The sequence below is a fragment of the Bos javanicus genome, chromosome X, assembly GCF_032452875.1.
Source record: "Bos javanicus breed banteng chromosome X, ARS-OSU_banteng_1.0, whole genome shotgun sequence".
Classification (NCBI taxonomy): domain Eukaryota; kingdom Metazoa; phylum Chordata; class Mammalia; order Artiodactyla; family Bovidae; genus Bos; species Bos javanicus.
In genome coordinates, this window is record NC_083897.1 from 39,069,974 (window position 1) to 39,090,405 (window position 20,432).

Below are 20,432 nucleotides of genomic sequence, written 5' to 3' on the forward strand. Positions count from 1 at the left end.
AAGTCTGACACTGTTTCCACTGTTTCCCCATCTATTTCCCATGAAGTGATGGGACCAGATGCCATGATCTTAGTTTTATGAATGTTGAGCTTTAAGCCAACTTTTTAACTCTCCTCTTTCACTTTCATCAACAGATTCTTTAGTTCCTCTTCACTTTCTGCCATAAGGGTGCTGTCATCTGCATATCTGAGGTTATTGATATTTCTCCCAGCAATCTTGATTCCAGCTTGTGCTTCATCCAGCCCAGTGTTTCTCATGATGTACTCTGCATATAAGTTAAATAAGCAGGGTGACAATATACAGCCTTGATGTACTCCTTTCCCTATTGGAACCAGTCTGTTGTTCCATGTCCATTTCTAACTGTTGCTTCCTGACATGCATACAGACTTCTCAAGAGGAAGTTCAGGTGGTCCAGTATTCCTATCTCTTGTTAAACATTTAATATGTTTCTATTTGTCCCTAATAATGATTCAGTGGAATTCTTCTGTATAAGTCTTTGCCTGATTGGTTATGTCCTCAAGATAGGTTCCAAAGGGTAGAAATACTGAGATAAAATTTTACTTTTCTATTGATTTTTTAAGGCTATTGGCCTACAGTAGGTGGTTGCTACTCAAAAGTGTGCCTCCGCCCCAGAATTCTAGTTTGCCGACCACCTTTACCAGTAGGTCTGATTCCTCCCAAAGTAAAAACCTTAGCTTGCAGAAGATCAAACAACTCAGAAACTATAGAACTGTAACTTTATGGCCTACTGACCTTGTTTCTGATCAATGTAGAAAAGTTTGGGGACAATTAGTTAAGTCTTTGGGGGAGGAGTTAGCTCCCTCCAATGTTTAGTATTTGCTGCAACCTCATGAAATTTCCTGATAGTTTTAGTAGTTCTGTGAATAACACCATATTTTCTACATGTATGATCAGGTTATCTGCAGATAAGGTGTACTCAGTCACTCAGTTGTGTTCAACTCTTTGCAACCCCATGGATTATAGCCTGCCAGGCTCCTCTGTCCATGGAATTTTCCAGGTAAGAATACTCAAGTGGGTTGCCATTTCTTCCTCCAGGGGATCTTTCTGACCTAGGGATCGAGCCCACATCCCCTGCAGTGGCAGGCAGATTCTTTACCATTGTGCCTCCTGGGAAGTGGCACAGTGTTAACATTGAAAGAAAGTAAATGTGCATCTTCACTGAATAAAGATTAAGTAAATCAGAATAAGCCCATCCCTTGGTGGCTCAGTGGTAAAGAACCCACCTGCCAATGCAAGAGACTCGGATTTCATCTGATTCAGGAAGATCCCCTGGAGTAGAAAAGGACAACCCATCAGGTGTTCTTGCCTGGGAAATCCCATGGACAGAGGATCCTGGTGGGCTGCAATCCATAGGGTTGTGGAGTAGAATACAATTGAGCAACTAAACAACAAAACAATAAGAAAGAAATCCGAAGAAGTTGAGAATCTGTGTGAGGAGATGATATGTTCCTGTTTTAATAGTATGCTCCCACTATGTGACTGTGGGTATTACTTTTGACCTTTTTTTAATTTGTGTGGGTCTCAGTTGCAGCATGCAGGATCTTCAATGCAGCATGCGAGCTCTTATTTAATAATTGCAGCGATGTGGGATCTAGTCAGCTCACAAGGAATTGAACCTGGGCAACCTGCATTGGAATTGTGGAGTCCTAGCCACTGGACCACCAGGGAAGTCCCTGACATCAGTATTTTCTTTATTTGGGAAAATAATTGTCTGCTCTAGTAGATTAATGGGCTTCCCAGGTGGCACAGTGGTAAAGAATCCACCTGCTAATGCAGGAGATGCAAGAGATGCAGTTTCAAACCCTGGGTTGAGAAGATCCCTTGGAGAGGAAATGGCAACCCACTCCAGTATTCTTGCCTGGAAAATTCCAGGGACAGAGGAGACTGGCAGTCTACTGTCTATGGGGTTGCAAAGAGTTGAATGTGACAGTCGGACTGAGCATGCATGCTCTATTAGATTAAGAAATAATCTTTCCCAGTCTTGTTCCTTTAAAACATTGGAACTTGATTTTGAATTTGATGAAAAGTGTATACCACTGTCGAGGACATGTATGAGTTTCATAACCCAGCATCTATTTTCCTTTTCTTGGTACTGATATGCTGTCACCTGGGAAAATTGCCCCTTTCCTTTTCTCTCAGCCACTGTGACTGTGATAGAGTTGACTTCACCTCTGATTCCAGGGGTTGGCATGTGGCCCAGGCCTGCCAACTTGAAGCACTGCTTTCCTGCAGCTGTGGTGATATCATCCAACCAGTGACACTTTGGGTCTCTAGGGGAGAAAGGATGTCAAAGGACAGAGGGAGAGTTGGAGCAAGAAGGCAAATCTCAGGGAACAAAATGCTGGATCTAGCCATGCCTAAAGACAAACTACTTCTGTACCTTGTAGTTACACAGACCCAGAAACTCTCCCTTTGGCTGAAAAACCACTGTGGATATTCTTGGTTGTTTTTGTTCCACTTGTTTTTCACTTGCAATAGCAAAGTCTTGACTATCAGTGAATTGAAGAATCATAATTTTCTTTTTTACTTAACCAATGTGGTCTGATGGAGAAGGCAATGGCACCCCACTCCAGTACTCTTGCCTGGAAAATCCCATTGGCAGAGGAGCCTGGTAGGCTGCAGTCCATGGGGTCGCTAAGAGTTGGACACGACTGAGCAACTTCACTTTCACTTTTCATTTTCTTGCATTGGAGAAGGAAATGGTAACCCACTCCAGTGTTCTTGCCTGGAGAATCCCAGGGACGGCAGAGCCTGGTGGGCTGCCGTCTATGGGGTCACACAGAGTCAGACACGACTGAAGTGACTTAGCATAGCATAGCAATGTGGTCTGAAGACTTGGTCCTTCTTTAATACTTCAAGGGAGAAATAGGCCTATTTTGTTACTAAGGGATTAGTTCCTTGCTGATCAACCCATATCATGGTAGAAAAGGAGCCCAGTGAGTCAAAGGAGGGGAGGGACACTGCAAGGGGCAGCTGGAGGAAGGGGACAAGGAGGGTGACCATCCCTTGCCAGATAGGGCACCCAGAATCGACCCAAAATTGGGCCATATAGTGGATACGGCGAAGCCTGTGCCATCCACAGTACTTTAAGAGCTGTATAATATTCCTCAGAATGTGTAATCCATAGTTATTTTAACCAATCTCTTGTATATAGGTCTTTAGGCTGTTTGAAATTTGTCAGTATTATAAACAAACCTGAAATGGATATCCTGGTACATTTGTTTTTGTGTAATACATTATGTGGAGAAAGAAATGGCAATGCACTCAAGTATTCTTGCCTGGGAAATCCCATGGACAGAGGAGCCTGGTGGGCTGCCGTCTATGGGGTCACACAGAGTCAGATACGACTGACGTGACTTAGCAGCAGCAGCAGCAGCAGCAGCAGCAGCAGCAGAATACATCCTGTGAAATGCTGAGCTGGATGAAGTACAAGCTGGAATCAAGACTTCTGGGGAAAATATCAATAATCTCAGATACACAAATGACACCACACTTATGGCAGAAAGCAAAGAACTAAAGAATCTCTTGATGAAACTGAAAGAGGAGAGTGAAAACGTTGGCTTAAAGCTCAACATTCAGAAAACAAAGATCATGGCATCTGGTCCCTTCAATTCATGGCCAACAGATGGGGCAACAGTCCAAACAGTGACAGGCTTTATTTTGGGGGGCTCCAAAATCAGTGCAGATAGTGACTTCAGCCATGAAATTAAAACACACTTACTCCTTGGAAGAAAAGTTATGACCAACCAAGACAGGATATTAAAAAGCAGAGACATTACCTTGTCAACAAAGGTCCATCTAGTCAAGGCTATGGTCTTTCCACTAGTCATGTATGGATGTGAGAGTTGGACTATACAGAAAGCTGAGTGCCGAAGAATGGATGCTTTTGAACTGTGGTGTTGGAAGAAGACTCTTGAGAGTCCCTTGGACTGCAAAGAGATCCAATCAGTTCATCCTAAAGGAGATCAGTCCTGAATATTCATTGGAAGGACTGAGGCTGAAGCTGAAACTCCATACTTTGGCCACCTGATGCAAAAAGCTGACTCATTTGAAAAGACCCTGATGCTGGCAAAGATTGAAGGTGGGAGGAGAAGGGGATGACAGAGGATGAGATGGTTAGAGGGCATCACTGACTCAATGGACATGAGTTTGAGTAAACTCTGGGAGTTGGTGATGGACAGGGAGGCCTGGCATGCTACAGTCCATGGGGTTGCAAAGAGTCGGACATGACTGAGCAACTGAAGTGAACTGTGTAGGAAACCAGTGTAGGAATCAATGCCCTGGGGAAGGATGCACTGCCTAGGTTAATATTAGGTGCTCTTTCTTGGCCTAGGCTTAGGGATAACTAGGGGCACAAAGTACCCTGTAATTGGTTGGTTGATCCCAACCAACAGGAAAAGCTGCTTGAGACAGAACATGATGGAAATTTGGAGCTGGCCACCATCTTCAGCAATCAGCCGGCTAAAAGGGAGGGAAAAAGAAAATAAAATTAAATGTGGGAACTGTTCTCCTAATTCTGCCCCCTCAGCTGGTGTCAGGCACACTGAACATGTCTACATCCTTAGACTTCGTCTTTTGGTGGTCTCCAGTTCACTATTAGAATGACCCCAGACATCTGCCACCCACCCAGGCCCCTTTGCAAACTAACATTGCTAGGATGCTGCCCTTCACTGTGAGCTCCTTCCCTACTGCCCTGCGATAGGGCTGGATGTGTGGGCTCAGGGACTGGCGGGCCATCTCTGCCTCCATGGGTGACGGGAAGAGCACTACGATGGAGCTGGTGGCGGCGAGGTTAAGGGACTATCTCCACCAACCTTGCCTGTGCCTCAGGCCTACTCTTCATTTGGAGGCCTGTTTCCTTCTGGCCATTCTCACTTGTCTCCATCCCCACCCCAAGTCTGCTCCCAGCCCTTCAGGCCATCTGCCCCCTCCATCTCTCCCTGCCACCCCTGACCCATGCCCCAAGGCCAGACCCTCTAGCCATCTTCTTGGTCTCCCTCCCCACAGCCCTTCCTATCCCCAGGCTGACTGCTTTCTCTCCATTCCACTGTCTACAGGAGGCCCATTCCTCCCTGCTCCAGCCCCCGCCCCTGGCCTCTCTTCAAATAGGATACAAATTGAGAAGTTGGCTTCTTGGTCCTCTGGCCATGGGTGGCACACACCCACCAACTCCTGATGCAGCATGTCCAAGAGGCCATGGCCTGACGTGTCCTGGCCCCAGGGCACTGTGGACACCAGGCCCTGGCGCTGCATGTCCACCTGGTCCTGGAGCGGGGTGGCCACCCGGCCCTGGCATGGCATCTCTGCCAGGTCCCGGAGCGTGAGGTGCCTGCACCAGCTCTGGGGCTCCAGCCGCGGCTGCACCTGCCTCTCCCGCGCCTCCGAGGCCCTCGTGCCCTTCACGGCCATTTGAGTCACCAGCTCCATCCAGACCTCTCTGGTCTTCAGCATCTCCCACCACTCCACCTCTGCCAGCACCTGGGTCTGCAGCCTCCATGACCACTCACGCTGCAGGTCAGCCCACCACAGCCACCTGGAGCGTCTGAGAGTCCGAGGCACCCAAAGGAAACCACGCCCCTGGGCGGGTGATGTCACTATGGGTGCCGAGAACGCCTGTGCACTCAGGCCCTGATGCCAGTCCCAGGATGTCCCTCTTAGGTGGTTATGAGCACGTCAGTGTTTCCCGCCAAACGTGGAAACACCAAGTGAGCCCCTTCCCCTTAGACCTCTGCTGCCATGTTCACATGTGACCCTCCTGCTGACTTCAGCCTCTGGAAGAGAGTCGAGCACCAGGGCCAGGCCCGGGGGATCCCATTGGTCTTCCACACATAGCTCAAGTCTGCGTCCTTGTCTGTGCGTGTGGGCATGTGCATCCTTGTCTGTGCATGTGGGCATATGCAGGTGCATGCACATGGGGGCGCGAGACCAGGCTGTTCCTGCCCACCTGGGGAGGGAAGCAGGGACTACTGTTGGGCCCACTGTGGAAGGCATGGGGTAGGGCTGCCTGGGGGTCCAGGCACACAGAATGCAGGGACTCCAGGCTGTGGGCATGCCCCAGGCTCCTCAGAAGCACTGGATGAACCAGCTAGACTCAAGGGCAGAGGGAAGGGCCATGTTGCCCTGGACACCTGCAGTCTCCTGCTCTCTGCTGGCACAACTCTTATGGCCTTTCCCTTCCCAGGAACAGTGTCTTGAGGCTGTCTGGAGGGGTGGAGGTACCGGGGGACCTCAACTGGGAGGTGACCCTGTATCTGATAGCCTGCTGGTCTACTTCTGTCTACAAGGGGAGTCAAGTCAACAGGCAAGATACAGCCGGGGGAGACCACGGGGCTGGGGCAGCACTGCCTGGGTGTGGGATGCATCTGCCAGACCACTGGTGCCACGGGAGGTGACTGCATCAGGGATTGTACTTCAATCCGGCCCCTGAGCCCCACCCCCTGGCCGGAGAGTCCTCTCAGCCCTCCAAATCCAAGGCCAGCAGCCTTCCCCCACCCCTACCCCCACTGGAGGGGAAGAGGCACCAGCAGTGGCTGACCATTTCCTGTGTGTGGGGCATCCCTGTCCCACCTTCCTACCTTCCCAGTTTCTGTTAATTCTGGCTCCCAGTCAGTTTTAGGGTGTGCAAAGACCTGGTCTACTGCCTGTGTCTGTGCCCTGCTCTGTGGCCAAGAGGACCCCAGTGGGGAGCCTGGACATGTCAGTGTATGGCAAAAACCACTATGATATTGTAATTAGCCTCCAATTTAAAAGATAAATTAATTTAAACAAAAGAAGTAAACATTTAGGTCAGTATTTCTAATTCTTGGAATATATTAATACTTTAAGGAAATAACTATTAATGGAAAGATTTATAAATTCCACTAAATCATTAACCATAGTATTGTAAAATGTGGAAACAACTTAAATGTTCCATAATTATTATTTTTTTTTTTCTTATTTAAAGACCCAATCTTAATTTTTTGGCCACACCACATGACGTGGGATCTTAGTTCTGCTGCCAGGGATTGAACCTGCAGCCCTTACACTGGAAGTGCAAGTCCACTGGGCTGCCTGGGAAGTCCCAATAATTACATTAGGATGCATCTTATATCTATTCAATAACACATTTCTTTTATTTTTTTTTTAAATCCATCCTCTGACAAAGGCTTTACTGACAATTTTCCATACAGTTAGTCAAAAAATAAAAAAATACAGAACACAACAGACAGTATTTCATACACTAGAAGCCGACATGACAGGAATCCCTTCTCATCATGGTAAAAAAAAAAAAAAAAACCAAAAACCCCCAAACCCAAGAACTTAGTTTTTGGTGGGGAGATAGGACTTTGGTCCCCTGCCAAATGAAATGGAGTAACCCAGCAGAGAATTCAAATCAAGGGTGTAGGATGGGCCGGGGGTGCAGGGCAGCAGTGGTCAGATTTAAAAATAACTGCTTTAGTGACAAACAGGCTGGAAAAGCCAGGCTTGGGCTACGCTATGTCTCTTACTATAACTATCACCATGTGCTCCTCCTCTAGCTTGCCCAATGTCCTCAGCGCTGACTGGAGGTACTGCTGTGAGAAGTCACAGGGCGGGAAGGCATAGAGCATGCCTGTGCTGTCTCTGCCCTTGGATCCACCCACTGGCAGGCTGATCACCCCTGCAGCCTGCTTCTGTTTCAAGTAGGAGACCAGGTTCCTGAGATGCCCTCTGTAGGCCAGGCTCCACCGTAGGCATCCCCTCAGAGCCAGGCCCACTGGGGGTCGCCTGGGTGGCCAGGAGCCCTGCGTAGCCATTGGGGCTCCCCTGCTTGATGTGTCGTGTGACCTCATCGAGCTTGGGTTGGTCCAGGCGAAGGCGCTGGGCAATCTTCAGCTGGGTCAGCTTACTCCCAGAAGTATGGTCTTTGAGGAGACTGCTGATCACCCCCTGGTCCCCCTCTAGGATGTGCAAAGATGTCGGGAAGCAGCTGTTTTTCAACATTAGAAGCCCGTTCCAACCCAGCTGCAGCGTCTGGGCATACTCTGAAAGATTCTTGAGCTTTTTGGTCTCGTGTTTTGGCTCTTCAAGAGGCTTGGGCTCGGCCTCAGTGGTCCGATGATTGCGCTCGCTCTCTCGGGTCTTCTTCCCGTGGGAAGAGTCGGGAGCCTCGTGGTGGTGGTGGTGGCTCCACTCCTCCGCCCCGTGTCGGCTGTTGCTGAGGGAGTTGCTGCCGGATTCCGTGGTCCCTTCACTGGAATGGTTTTCCTTGCGGCTACGCTCCAGGGTGCGGTCGGAGCCTCGGTCCGCAGGCTGCCCACCACCCTTGGTCCTGCTCCGTTCCTCGTAAGGGGAGTGGCTGGCCCTTCCGCGATCACTGGAGAGGCTCCGGCGCTTCCGCCTGTCCTCCCAGGCCTTGGGCAGGCACCGGTCCCCATCTCCTCCCCAGCGCTCACCACTCCGGCTGCGCACTGAGTGGCTGTAGCCCTCGAGGCTGTTTCGGCGGAGGTGTGGAGGGGTCCTGTCCCGCACCCGCAGGTCGGCATCCAGGTTCTGGTGCCGGGTATACCCGTCGGGGAGTAGCTCATAGTGCACAGGGAGGGGGTAGGGCTGGTACTGCTGGGGATACCGAGTCTCCTCTGCTTTGGCAAAATCCACGCACAGCCTGCGGTCCGGACCCCCCCAAGGGACAGCCCCTCATTTTAGCACAGGCGGCCTGGGCTGCGTCCAAGCTCTCGTACTGGATGTAGGCAAAGCTATCTCCCTTGACATGATCAATGGTCTGAATGCTCCCAAAACGGTCAAACTCCCGGGCCAGAGCCGCCAGTGAGGTGTTAGGTCCCAAGCCACCCACCCAGAGACGTGTAGTGGGGTTGGCCTTGTCGTACCCTGTCTTAATGGGATTGCGGCCTATCACACGACCCGACATGCCCACCTTGGCCCGGTGGGCCATGTCTAGGTTCTGGAACTTGAGGAAGGCATACACACCGCCCTGCCCACGGGCGGGTCTCTTGATGACCACCTCCTCAATGATGCCGTACTTCTCGAAAGCCCGTCGCAGCTCCACCTCTGACACGCTGTGGTCCAAATTCCCAATGAAGAGGTTGTGCGTGGCCCGCTGGTCGTCCTCGGGCATCAGGTCCTCTTCGCACACGGCCGGGTAGCCGTAGGGTCGCCCGCGGTCGTCGTACAACCCGTAGTAGTCCATGCCCCGCTCCCGGGACAGGCCTACAGCGGCGGCGGCCGCGGCCGCATCTAGAGCAAAGGCTGCAGCAGCGTGGCGGGGGCGGGGCTCCCGCAGCGGAGGGGCGGCAACCGGGGACAGCAAACCCTGCTTGTACTGGTAGCCGCCGTGCAGCGGGAGGTAGCCGAGCGGGTCGGCGGGCACGGGCGGGCCCGGGGGCGGAGTGGAGGCGGCGGCGCTGCTGCTGCTGCTTCGCCTACTGCTCCCGCCGCCGCCTCGCACGTACACGGGCTCCACCTTGAGCGGACGGTCGTAGAGCAGTAGCTGGCGGGCCAGGGCGTGCTGGCGGGCCTCACGCGCGTACTGCGGGTGCCGGAAGTTCACGTAGGCCTCGCGGCCCAGCTCAGGCGTGTGCGACAGGCGCAGGCTGATCTCGCCGAAGCTCTTGAACTGGTGGAAGAGCCGATCTTCGAGGTGCTCGGCAGGCAGCGCGGGGCTCAGGCTGCTGATGAGCAGCGTCTTGTACTCGGGTGCAGCCGCTGAGGAGCCGGGACCCGTGGGCTCAGCCGCGGGCGGCGGCGGAGGTGGCGGTAGTGGAGATGCGCAGGACGGCGCGCCCGAAGCGCCTGGGTCCCCTGAGGCCTTGCCGCCGCGCTCCCCGCCGCCGGCGCCCGAGCCCGAGGAGCGGCCGCTGCTCGCACGGTGATTCGCGTCCCCGGCGCCTCGGCTGTCGCGATGCCCACCGCCGCTGCCCCCGCTACCGCGAGGTTTGTCGCGAGCCCGCGTTGGAACGGGGTGCTTGGCGCCGCCCGAGGCCTTGTGCGCCGCCCGCCCGCCCGCCCGCCTCCGCCTCCTGTTCGCGCTCCCGCGGCCGTTTGGCCGACGATGAGGAGCCGCGCCCGTTCGGGCTGGAGTCTCACTCGCTATGCCTCTTCATGGCGCCGGCGCGGCTGGCGGGTGGGCGGCCCGCAGACCCCTCAGAGCGGCGGCGGCGGCGGCCGAGGAGGCAGCGCCCCCGGCGCCGCCATCTTGGACAATAACACATTTCTTAAGAGATTTTAGGAAGTGGAAAAGCTAGTATATTAAATGAAAAAAGTTCAGGAAAAAAATTAAACTTGGTAAGTTCTACATCACATGCTGTTATACGTTTAATATGCAAGTACAACCAGAAAATATTCTTAAATGTTGACAGTATTTAGTGCTGAACATAGGGCTCGGTTTTCATTGTCCGAAATTATTTCCAATTCCCTTGTAACTGAATTCAAATATCTGAATTTCAGAACCTTCCCTCTAACACGAGAACAAAGATAAAAAGTGTTTTTAAAATCCAGAAGCGCATTAGCTGAAAGGAAACTAGGGCACAAAAAGTGACTTAGTTTTATTTTCTGCTGTAATAAGCACTGAAGCATCCCACTCCTCAAGCAGCAGGGAAACAAAGCAAGTGAACCGCAAGAGACCAAAGGCCAGTACAGGCCAAAACTTAGACTCAAATAACAAAGTGGCAATGACTCTTAGGTTGAATTCCCTATGCCCTGCCGAGTAGGGGACACAAGGTTAGGCCTCAGCCCCTTTCCTCAGCTTCGGCTTTGGCGAGGTGGGAGCCCGAGGCTCCGAATGTTCCGAATCACCAGGGAAAGCTGATCGAGGAACGGGTTCATGGAAAGTCGGATGAAAGCAAGGTCGTCAGCAGTCCATCTACTAAAAGCAGGGAAAAGAAAATCAGGTCAAAGGGAAGATTGCTCTTCCCAGGGTACCAGCCCCCCTCCTTATACCAAGCCCCTCAGTGTCTCCATCATAGCATGCTTAAGAGGGAGCCTAGACCACAGCTCCTGCCACCCCCCACTCCCCAAGGCAAACTCGTCTGGAACTGACACAAGCAGGTCACTGCCATTCACTGCAAATTCCTTCCGAATCAATCCTTGGTGGCGTTGGGCATCTGGGAGCAGAGATCTGCGAGCCATGTCTGCCTCCAGGGGTGACTGGAAGGGCACTCTGAGTGTGCTGGGAGAGACACGGTTAAGGCACCATCCATTACAGAATTTGCTGGTATCTCGGGCTTCCTCACACCTCAGAGGCCCGTTTTACCCCAGGATGCCAGGCTCCCGACGACAACCTGAGACTACCCTCAGGTGTCTCCGTAACCCTTGGGTCCATCTTCCCCACCCTCCAGGCTCCTCAGGCCTTGACAACCTCCTTTCCTTCCAGGCTGCCCAGTCCTGCTGCCCCGGATAGCCCCCGTGCTCCCTTCTATCCCTTCCTCAGGCTGCCGGCATGTTTCCCGCCACCATACCACTGACCGTGCCCAGGGAGGCTCCATGAAAAGGATACAGCACCACCTCTCCACGTCTAGGTCTTACAGCCAAGGGTGCTACATCTCCAGCAGATCCTACGCCACCTGGTGCCTGCTCACCTTGGGGACGAGCTACAGCAGCTTCCATCACCGCTCTTCCTCTGCCAGGCCCACCCCGGCCTTGTGGGGCTCGGCGAACAGCCTCACCTTCAGCGCTGCCTGAACCACTCTGGCAAGCAGGTATTCTGGAGCTCTGCTGGTCATCTCGGCCCTCTGCACCACCGGCACCACCACCCGACGCCTGCATGGCTGCTGTGCGTCTCCCTCAGACTGCAAATAAGGGGCGGAGAGACTGGGCCCCTCACGAAGTCCCTCCCCTTCTGCGCAAGGACGCAAAAGTTGCGCCTGCGCACACACCCCATCCACCCACGGGCTGCTATGGAGACCCCGTGACGCTGGCGGGACTCAGCTCCCTCACAATGCCACCACGTTCCTTTCAGGTGCCCCTCTATGCGCCTGCGCACACGGGCCCCTCCAGTGCTGGCTCAGATGGCGTGGAATGGACCTCGCCAAGTGTCCACAGAGACGCCACTGAGACACAAATGCCGACTTTCCAGTCTCAAGGCCTAAAGCTAGTTCCACAATGCAACTTTGATTTCTCCAACGTATACTGCAGAAGGGTCTCACTGGAGTAAGGTGGGAGTCGAGGGCAAGGGGCCAAGCCACACGATGCACCAGCATCACGTCTCTGCCCACTCCACATCATACCTGTGCTCTTTGACCATAGTGATCGCTAGCACTTCCTATGGTCTATGCGTTATTTCAGGTGCTTTCATGTGTTAGTCCATCACGTCAGTTTTCAGACAGTGTTGCCATAGCGCAGGCTTCCTTTGTGGCTCAGCTGGTAAAGAATCCGCCTGCAGTGCGGGAGACCTGGGTTTGATCTCTGGATTGGGAAGATCCCCTGGAGAAGGGAAAGGCCACCCACTCCAGTACTCTGGCCTGGAAAATTCCATGGACTGTATAGCCCATGGGGTCGCAAAGAGTTGGATACCCCTGAGCCACTTTACTTTACTTCACATTGTCATGTGAGTCTCCTGTCTCCCATGATGCAGCTCTCCTGCAAACTAATCACACACACCCACCCTCTCTCCAACACCAGCAACTCAAAGTCTTGGGCATTTTTGTTATTGCCTTTCTGAAAATTATGATGACTGCAGTGCTCCATCAGGCACCGGACTCAGGTTAGGTCTGAATGGTGAGATCTACAAAGGATAGTGATAATAACAATGACAAATAATGTGTGTGACACAGACAGTGACAGAACTATGAAGGAAAGAGAGTGTACGATAGAATGAGTTTCCAGAGAATTTACCACTCTGATAGGTGAATGCTTTTGAGTGAGTGTGACAGAGTGAATGTGTGATTGGGACAGGAATTTAAAGGGACAGAATGTCATGGGAAGAGACTAAGATGCAGAAACCAAGACAGAGGGAGTGTGTGTCCGAGTGTCAGAGAGACATTCTAAGAGAGATAGGATGTGAGAGAGAATAAGTGTGATGGAAAAAGAATTATAGAGTGACACAGGACTATTAAAGAAAAAGAGTGTGTGATGGTACTCTAACTCAGTATGAGAAAGTAAATGTGAGAGACAATATATCGGTGAAAGAAAATGGGTCTGTCACACATATCAGAGTGTGACAGGGAATGAACCTGACAGTGGGAGGCAGCAGCCTGGGCAAGTGGGTCAGTCCTTGGAGCCCATGTTTCCCCCAGGGCGGTCATGCCCAGGTCTCTGCCGGTCTGGAGGAAGTCAGCAAATTGACTTGGTTCAGTTGTCCAAGAAACATTGCTGTTAATAAAGCTAGTGGATGAAATGTAATTCCAGAAGAAATAGTCAAATCCCTAAAGGAGGATGCCACCAAGGTTTTGTATTCATTATGTCAACAAGTCTGGAAGACCACAGGACTGGAAAAGATCAATCCTCATCCCAGTTCCCAAGAAGGGAAGTAAGAACGGGCTAACCATTGGACAACTGCACTCATCTCCCATGCTAGTAAGGTGATGCTTAAAATCTTGCATGCTAAGCTTCAGCATTATGCGAACCAAGAACTTCCAGATGTCCAAGCTGAGTTTAGAAAAGGAAGAGGAACTAGAGATCAAATTGCCAACATTCACTGGACTATGGAGAAAGCAAGGGAGTTTCAGAAAAACATCTACCTCTGTTTCCTTGACTACCCTAAAACCTTTGACTGTGTGGATCATGACAAACTGTGGAAAGCCCTTAGAGAGATGGGAATACCAGACCATTATACCTGTCTCCTGAGTATCCTGTATGCAGGTCAATAACCAATAGTTAGAACCTAGTATGAAACAACTGATTGGTCAAGATCGAGAAAGGAGTATGACAGGGCTATCTGCTGTCACCCTGTTTGTTTAATCTATATGCTGAGCACATCATGAGAAATGCCAGGCTGGATGATTTACAAGCCGGAATCAAGATAGGCAGGAGAAACATCAACTACCTCAGATATGCAGATCAGATCAGATCAGATCAGTCGCTCAGTCGTGTCCGACTCTTTGCGACCCCATGTATCGCAGCACGCCAGGCCTCCCTGTCCATCACCAACTCCTGGAGTTCACTGAGACTCATGTCCTTTGAGTCAGTGATGCCATCCAGCCATCTCATCCTCTGTCGTCCTCTTCTCCTCTTGCCCCCAATCCCTCCCAGCATCAGAGTCTTTTCCAATGAGTCAACTCTTCGCATGAGGTGGACAAAGTACTGGAGTTTCAGCTTTAGCATCAGTCCTTCCAAAGAAATCCCAGGGCTGATCTCCTTCAGAATGGACTGGTTGGATCTCTTGCAGTCCAAGGGACTCTCAAGAGTCTTCTCCAACATCACAGTTCAAAAGCATCAATTCTTCAGCGCTCAGCCTTCTTCACAGTCCAACTCTCACATCCATACATGACCACAGGAAAAACCATAGCCTTGACTAGATGGACCTTTGTTGGCAAAGTAATGTCTCTGCTTTTCAATATGCTATCTAGGTTGGTCATAACTTTCCTTCCAAGGAGTAAGCGTCTTTTAATTTCATGGCTGCAGTCACCATCTTGCAGTGATTTTGGAGCCCAGAAAAATAAAGTCTGACACTGTTTCCCCATCTATTTCCCATAAAGTGATGGGACCGGATGCCATGATCTTCATTTTCTGAATGTTGAGCTTTAAGCCCACTTTTTCACTCTCCACTTTCACTTTCATCAAGAGGCTTTTTAGTTCCTCTTCACTTTCTGCCATAAGGGTGGTGTCATCTGCATATCTGAGCAGAAAGCAAAGAGGAACTAAAGAGCCTCTTGATGAGTGTGAAGAAGGAGAATGAGAAAGCTGGCTTAAAACTCAACATTCAAAAAACTAAGATCATGGCATCTGGCCCCATTACTGCATGGCAAATAGAAAGGGAAAATGTGGAAGAAGTGACAGATTTCCTCTTCTTGGGCTCCAAAATCACTGTAGATGGTGACTGCAGACATGAAATCAGAAGATGATTGCTTCTTGGCAGGTCAGGGATGACAAACCTAAACAGAGTGTTGAAAAGCAGAGACATCACTCTGCCGACAAAGGTTCATATAGTGAAGGCTATGGTCTTCACAGGATCACATATGGTTGTGAGAGCTGGACTGTAAAGAAGTCATAGCACCAGAGAATTGATGCCTTTGAACTGTGGTGCTGGAGAAGACTCCTGAAAGTCCATTGGACAGTAAGAAGATCAAACCATTCAATCTTAAGGGAGATCAACCCTGAATATTCACTGGAAGGACAGATGCTGAAGGTGAAGCTCCGGTATTTTGGTCGTCTGATTCGAACAGATGACTCATTGGCAAAGTCCCTGATGCAGGGAAAGATCAAGGGTAGAAGGAGAAGAGGGTGTCAGAGGATGAGATGGCTGGACAGCATCCTGGATGCAATGAACATGAACTTGAAACTCCAGGAGACGGTGAGGGACTGGGAGGCCTGGTGTGCTGCAGTCCATAGGGTTGCAGAAATTCGGACACAAATGGGAAACTGAACAACTACAGCTGCCCAGCTGTATAAGGGTCCTTGTTTTTGCTTCCCTGGTGGTCCAGTGGTTAAGAATCTGACTGCCAATGCAGGGCACATGGGTTCGATCCCTGGGCCAGGAAGATCCCACATGCCCAGGACAACTAAACCCGTGTGCCACCACTACTGAGCTCCCCAAAATCAGAGTCTGTGCTCCTCCACAAGGAAGCCTCCACAATGAGAAGCCTGAGCACAGCAATTAGAGTAGCCCCTGCTGGCTGCAAGTGCAGAAAACCTGCACACAGTTAACAAGATTCAGCACAGCCAAAAACTAACAAATAATTTTGGTAAATAAAAGTTTTTTTAATATAAATTTATTTATTTTAATTGGAGGTTAATTACTCTACAATATTGTATTGGTTTTGCCATATATCAACATGAATCCGCCACAGGTTTTAAGAGTCCTTGTTTCCAGCTATAGGCTTCTCGGACATTGAAGATTTCAGTTAATTAAGCTCATCCTACACTAAGATCTGCTCTGGTCCTACAGAGTCAGTCTTAAAAAGTAAGACCCAAAAGGATCAAACTGTTTTTTTTCCAAGTAATTTAACAGGATTCCATAATAAAGCTCAAGAGTAAGTTTAGGAATAGAAAAAAGTCAAGCATGCAAGGGAAATTTGATAATGCTTGGCATCCAATCTAAAATTACCAGGAGGCAAAGAAGCAGGAAAATCCAACCCATTATGACAGAAATCAGTGTGTTGTTGTTGTTCAGTAGCATCTAACTTTTTTTGACCCCATGGACTGCAGCATGCTAGGCTTCCCCATCCTTTACCATCTCCCATAACTTGCTCAAACTTATGTCCATTGAGTCGAGATGCCATCCAACCATCTCATCCTCTATCGTTCCCTTCTCCGCATGCCTTCAATCTTTCCCAGCATCGGGGTCTTTGCCAATGAGTTGGCTCTTTGTACCAGCTGGCCAAAGTGTTGGAGATTTCAGTTAAAATGCATCAATTGGAAAGGAAGAAATAAATGCATATTTATTTACAGTCAAAATGATTGTCTAAGCAGGAAGTTCAACGGGATCTACAAGAGCTATTACAATTAATTAGTTAAGCAAGGTTTCAGGATACAAGGATACTCTTGAGAGTGCCTTGGACTGCAAGGAGATCAAACCAGTCAATTCTAAAGGAAATCATTCCTGAATATTCATTGGAAGGACTGATGCTGAAGCTGAAGCTTCAAAACTTTGGCCAGAAGATGTGAAAAGCTGACTCACTGGAAAAGACCCTGATTCTGGGAAAGATTGAAGTCAAAAGAACAAGAGGACAATGGAGGTTGAAATGGTTTGATAGCATAACTCACTCAGTAGACATGAATTTGAGCAAACTCCAGGAGACAGTGGGGAGAGAGAGCCTGATGTGCTATAGTTCATGGGGTCCGAAAGAGACGACTAGACACAACTTAAGAGACTGAAGAACAACAACATTCTGGTATTATATCTTAATATATAAATATAACTAGGGCTTTCTTGATAGCTCAGTTGGTAAAGAATTTGCCTGCAATGCAGGAGACTCTGGTTCAATTCCTGGGTTGGGAAGATCCCCTGGAGAAGGGAAAGGCTACCCACTCCAGTATTCTGGCCTAGAGATTTCCACAGACTGTATAGTCCATGGGGTCACAAAGAGCTGGACACAACTGAGAGACTTTCACTTCACTACACTTCATAAAATGAGAAAATATTCCAAAATTAATACTGAATGGCAGTACACTACTATCTTATTCTCCTGCTTCTTAAATTGTCTTCAGTTATGTTGTACTCCTTGACTATCTGGATCTCAGAACCTCCTCTCCAACCAGAAGACAAATACAGTATTAAGACGTGTAGAAGCTAAAAATAGTCAGAGATAGCACAGTATCTCAGTTTTATTTTCTGCAGTTAACAATCACCAAACTATGTGGAACCTGAGCCCCCAGGCAGCAGCACATGCACAAGATGAAGCCCAATCCACCTACTGCAGAAATCAATGCCCTGGGAAAGGACACATGAGGCTAGGGCACATAGGCTAGATTTATCCCTGACTTTCACACAGAGGCTTAGTAAAATGGGGGGGCACATAGTGCTGCAAGGTCCACATACCAGGGAAATCTTCTGCAGACAGAGGGTGATGGACGTCTGGAGCATGGCATGGTCTTCAGCACTCAACTGGCTAAAAGGGAGGGAAAATGAAATTCAGGCTCCAGATGAGGAGGAAGAGGAGCATGTCCTCCCTCTGTCCCCGCACACTGACAAGCCCAGGGCACCACACTTCTCCTCTAGGCTTAACCCTCCATTATGGCTCCTCCTGGGCTGAGACTGGTCACCACCCACCACCCCTCCCCCACCTCAGCCCCCTTTAGAACTGACAGAACCAACAGGTGGCCATTAACATCGAGCATCTTCCGAATTGACCGTCGCAGTGCAGTACATCGAGACAGGAAGAGAAAGGCACGGTGAGGCTACTGGTGGAGATATGGTTAAGGCACCATCCACACTCATTTTGCCTGTACGTTAGGCTCCCTGCTCACAGAGACCCGCCTTCTTTCACGAGGCTGCCGCCTAGGCTGTCCGGACCTCCCAGCCTATAACCTAAGGACACCCTGGATATCACCACTGGACCCCTCTGGTTCCCTTCAGGTTGCTTTTCCTCACTATCTTCCCCTGGCAGCCAGACCACCCCTGACCCACACCCTCCATCCCCCGAGAGTACCCTCCTCCTACACTTTAGGCCCCTCTGCCTGAAACCCCCCAAACCACCCCTAGCCCACACCCCAACCCTCACGGTCGCCCAGCCCACCAGGGCTCCTGGAATAGGATACAACTAGAGGGCTTGGTTACTCAGAACTTTGACTCCGGGTGCAGCATCTCCACCAGGCCCTGGTGCTTGGGGTGCCCCCGGGATCTGTGGAATGGCACCAGCTGCACCACCTGACTCTCTTGCAGTGCTGGGGCCTCTTGGATCAGCCAAGTCGCTGGGGCCGCCAGGAACTCCACGACTGATGGTGTCACCAGGGCCAGTTGGGTCGCCAGGGTCATTGCGGCCACCAGCACCACCTGGCACACCTTGGCCGCTTTGTGCTGTGCCACTACAAAGGCCATGGCTCCTGCATCTTCATCTGCTGTCCTCGTGGTTCCTCAACTATGTGCCTTGAACTCCATCTTGAACCCCTCTCCCTTTCCCTCCACGTTGGGAAAGACTGAACCCTCCCTCCAGAACCCAGCCCTGTAGTGCGACTTTCAATCAAGCATCAGCAGAGCGCCTGCACACACACACCCTGGTCTTGCCTCACGATTGGTTCCCACCGACCATTGGCTTCCACAGTGGCTGCAGGCTCTCGGGCAATGGGCGTTCACTGCTGAAGCTTCACGTGTTCGCGTGCTGTGTCACCCCAATGAGCCTGCACAGACACACATCCAGGTGGTCTGCGTCCTCTCAGTCAGCCCTGCCTCAGGCCCAGAAACCTGGTAAACGGCTTAGCAAGGAGGCCTTTGGGTGGCGCTCCATCCTTTAGTATGGCAACAGCTCCTCAGTGCGCATGCTCAAACAGACCCTGCCCCACTCATCAGGGCACGTGCCTGTTTCCAGTCCAAGCCTGCAAACCCTAAGTGAGCCCCGGTCCCTGTGCACCGCCAAGACTGCACTGCTGCCAACTTGGCCACACTCACAGGTGAGCATCCTGCTGAGCGCAGGTCATTGTCATTGACTTCCAGAAGGGAGTCAGGCACCTCTGGGTCAGGCCTGGTCTGTCCCTCTGGTGTCCCACACGTAGCTCACGTGTGTGTGCGTGTGTGCATGTGTGTCCATGTGCATGTGGGCAAGTGCATGCACATGGGCATCTGACGTGCATGTCTGTGTGTGTGTGTGTGTGTGTGTGTGTGTGTGCCTGAGAGAGAGAGAGGGAGTAGTGGCTGTGCACAGGTGCTAGCCCATGTCCGTTTATGTGTGTGAGTGCGTGTGCAGGGGTGCATGCACATAGGTGTGTGCATGTGTGTTTGTGGAGGTGCTTGCAAATGAGTGTTCCCATGTGCATCTGTGTGTGAGAGAGAGTGTGTGGTCAGGTGCATGCACATGGGCATGTGTGTGTGTGGGGGAAAGAGAGCATAGGTCAGAGGCATGCACATTGGCATCTGTGTGTACTTGTGTTCATGTGCAGGTGCCTTCACATGGCGGTGCATGGGGACCTGGTCCTGGAGTCCTAAGACTAGGAATGCAGAGCAGGCTGTGCTTGCCCACCTGGGGATGGAAGTGGGGACTGCTGTTGAATTAACTGGGGATGGCATGGGGAAGGGCCACCTGGGGCTCCGGGCACACAGACTGCAGAGACCCCAGGCTGGGAACTTACAACAGCCCCCCCCAGAAGCACCGGTTAGAACAGATGCACTCAAGGGCTGCCAGAAGGGCAATGCCCCCCCCCCCCGGCCACCCCAAGTCTCTTGGCCTCTGCTGGCACAAAACGCACGGGCTTTCCCTCTATAGGAACAAAGTCTTGCAGCTCTCCGGAGGGCTGGAGGTGCCGGGGGCCCTCAACTGGGAGGTGACCCTGTGTCTGCTGGCCTGCTGGGTGCTGGTCTACTTCTGGTCTGGAAGGGGGTCAGATCAGCCCACACAGTACAGCCAGGGTTGATGACAGGGCTGGGGCACCACTGCATGGGAGGTGGAACCACTGGTGCCACAGGAGGTGACTGGATCAGGGCCACTGCCCGAGGAGGGGACAGGTACTTCCATCAGGCTGCTTGATTCCCACCCCCTGGCTGGATAGGCCTCTCCACGGCCCTCCAAATCCAAGGCCAGCAGCCTTCCCCACCCCCAGTGGAGGGATTATATTTTCCTCCATTATGTTAGCTGCAGGAGTTTTTTAGTTTACCTTGATCAGATTAAGAAAGTCTGTTTGTAGTCCTA

The 20,432-nt window shown here is 51.1% G+C and overlaps 3 protein-coding genes across 3 annotated transcripts in view; 1 reads left to right on the forward strand and 2 right to left on the reverse strand.

Moving 5' to 3' along the window:
• IKBKG (inhibitor of nuclear factor kappa B kinase regulatory subunit gamma) overlaps window positions 1–17,246 on the forward strand; it is a 60,077-nt gene extending 42,831 nt beyond the window's left edge. Inside the window, exon 11 of the transcript XR_009734907.1 lies at window positions 11,369–17,246. The gene's annotated coding sequence lies outside the window, so the exon portion shown is untranslated. The remainder of the gene's footprint in view (window positions 1–11,368) is intronic.
• Window positions 3,967–10,100, reverse strand: LOC133242828 (putative RNA-binding protein 15B). Its single transcript, XM_061409043.1, is given in 4 exon segments — window positions 3,967–7,704; window positions 7,706–8,661; window positions 8,663–9,994; window positions 9,996–10,100. Coding segments are annotated over 4 exon segments (2,607 nt in total). The 3' UTR covers window positions 3,967–7,490.
• Window positions 10,527–11,762, reverse strand: LOC133242836 (EKC/KEOPS complex subunit LAGE3-like). Its single transcript, XM_061409066.1, has 3 exons — window positions 11,492–11,762; window positions 11,036–11,164; window positions 10,527–10,861 (listed from the first exon to the last, which is right to left on the reverse strand). Exons 1-3 carry the CDS (start codon window positions 11,758–11,760, stop codon window positions 10,738–10,740), a joined length of 522 nt encoding a protein of 173 aa, XP_061265050.1. The 5' UTR covers window positions 11,761–11,762; the 3' UTR covers window positions 10,527–10,737.
• Window positions 17,247–20,432: the final 3,186 nt, after the last annotated feature.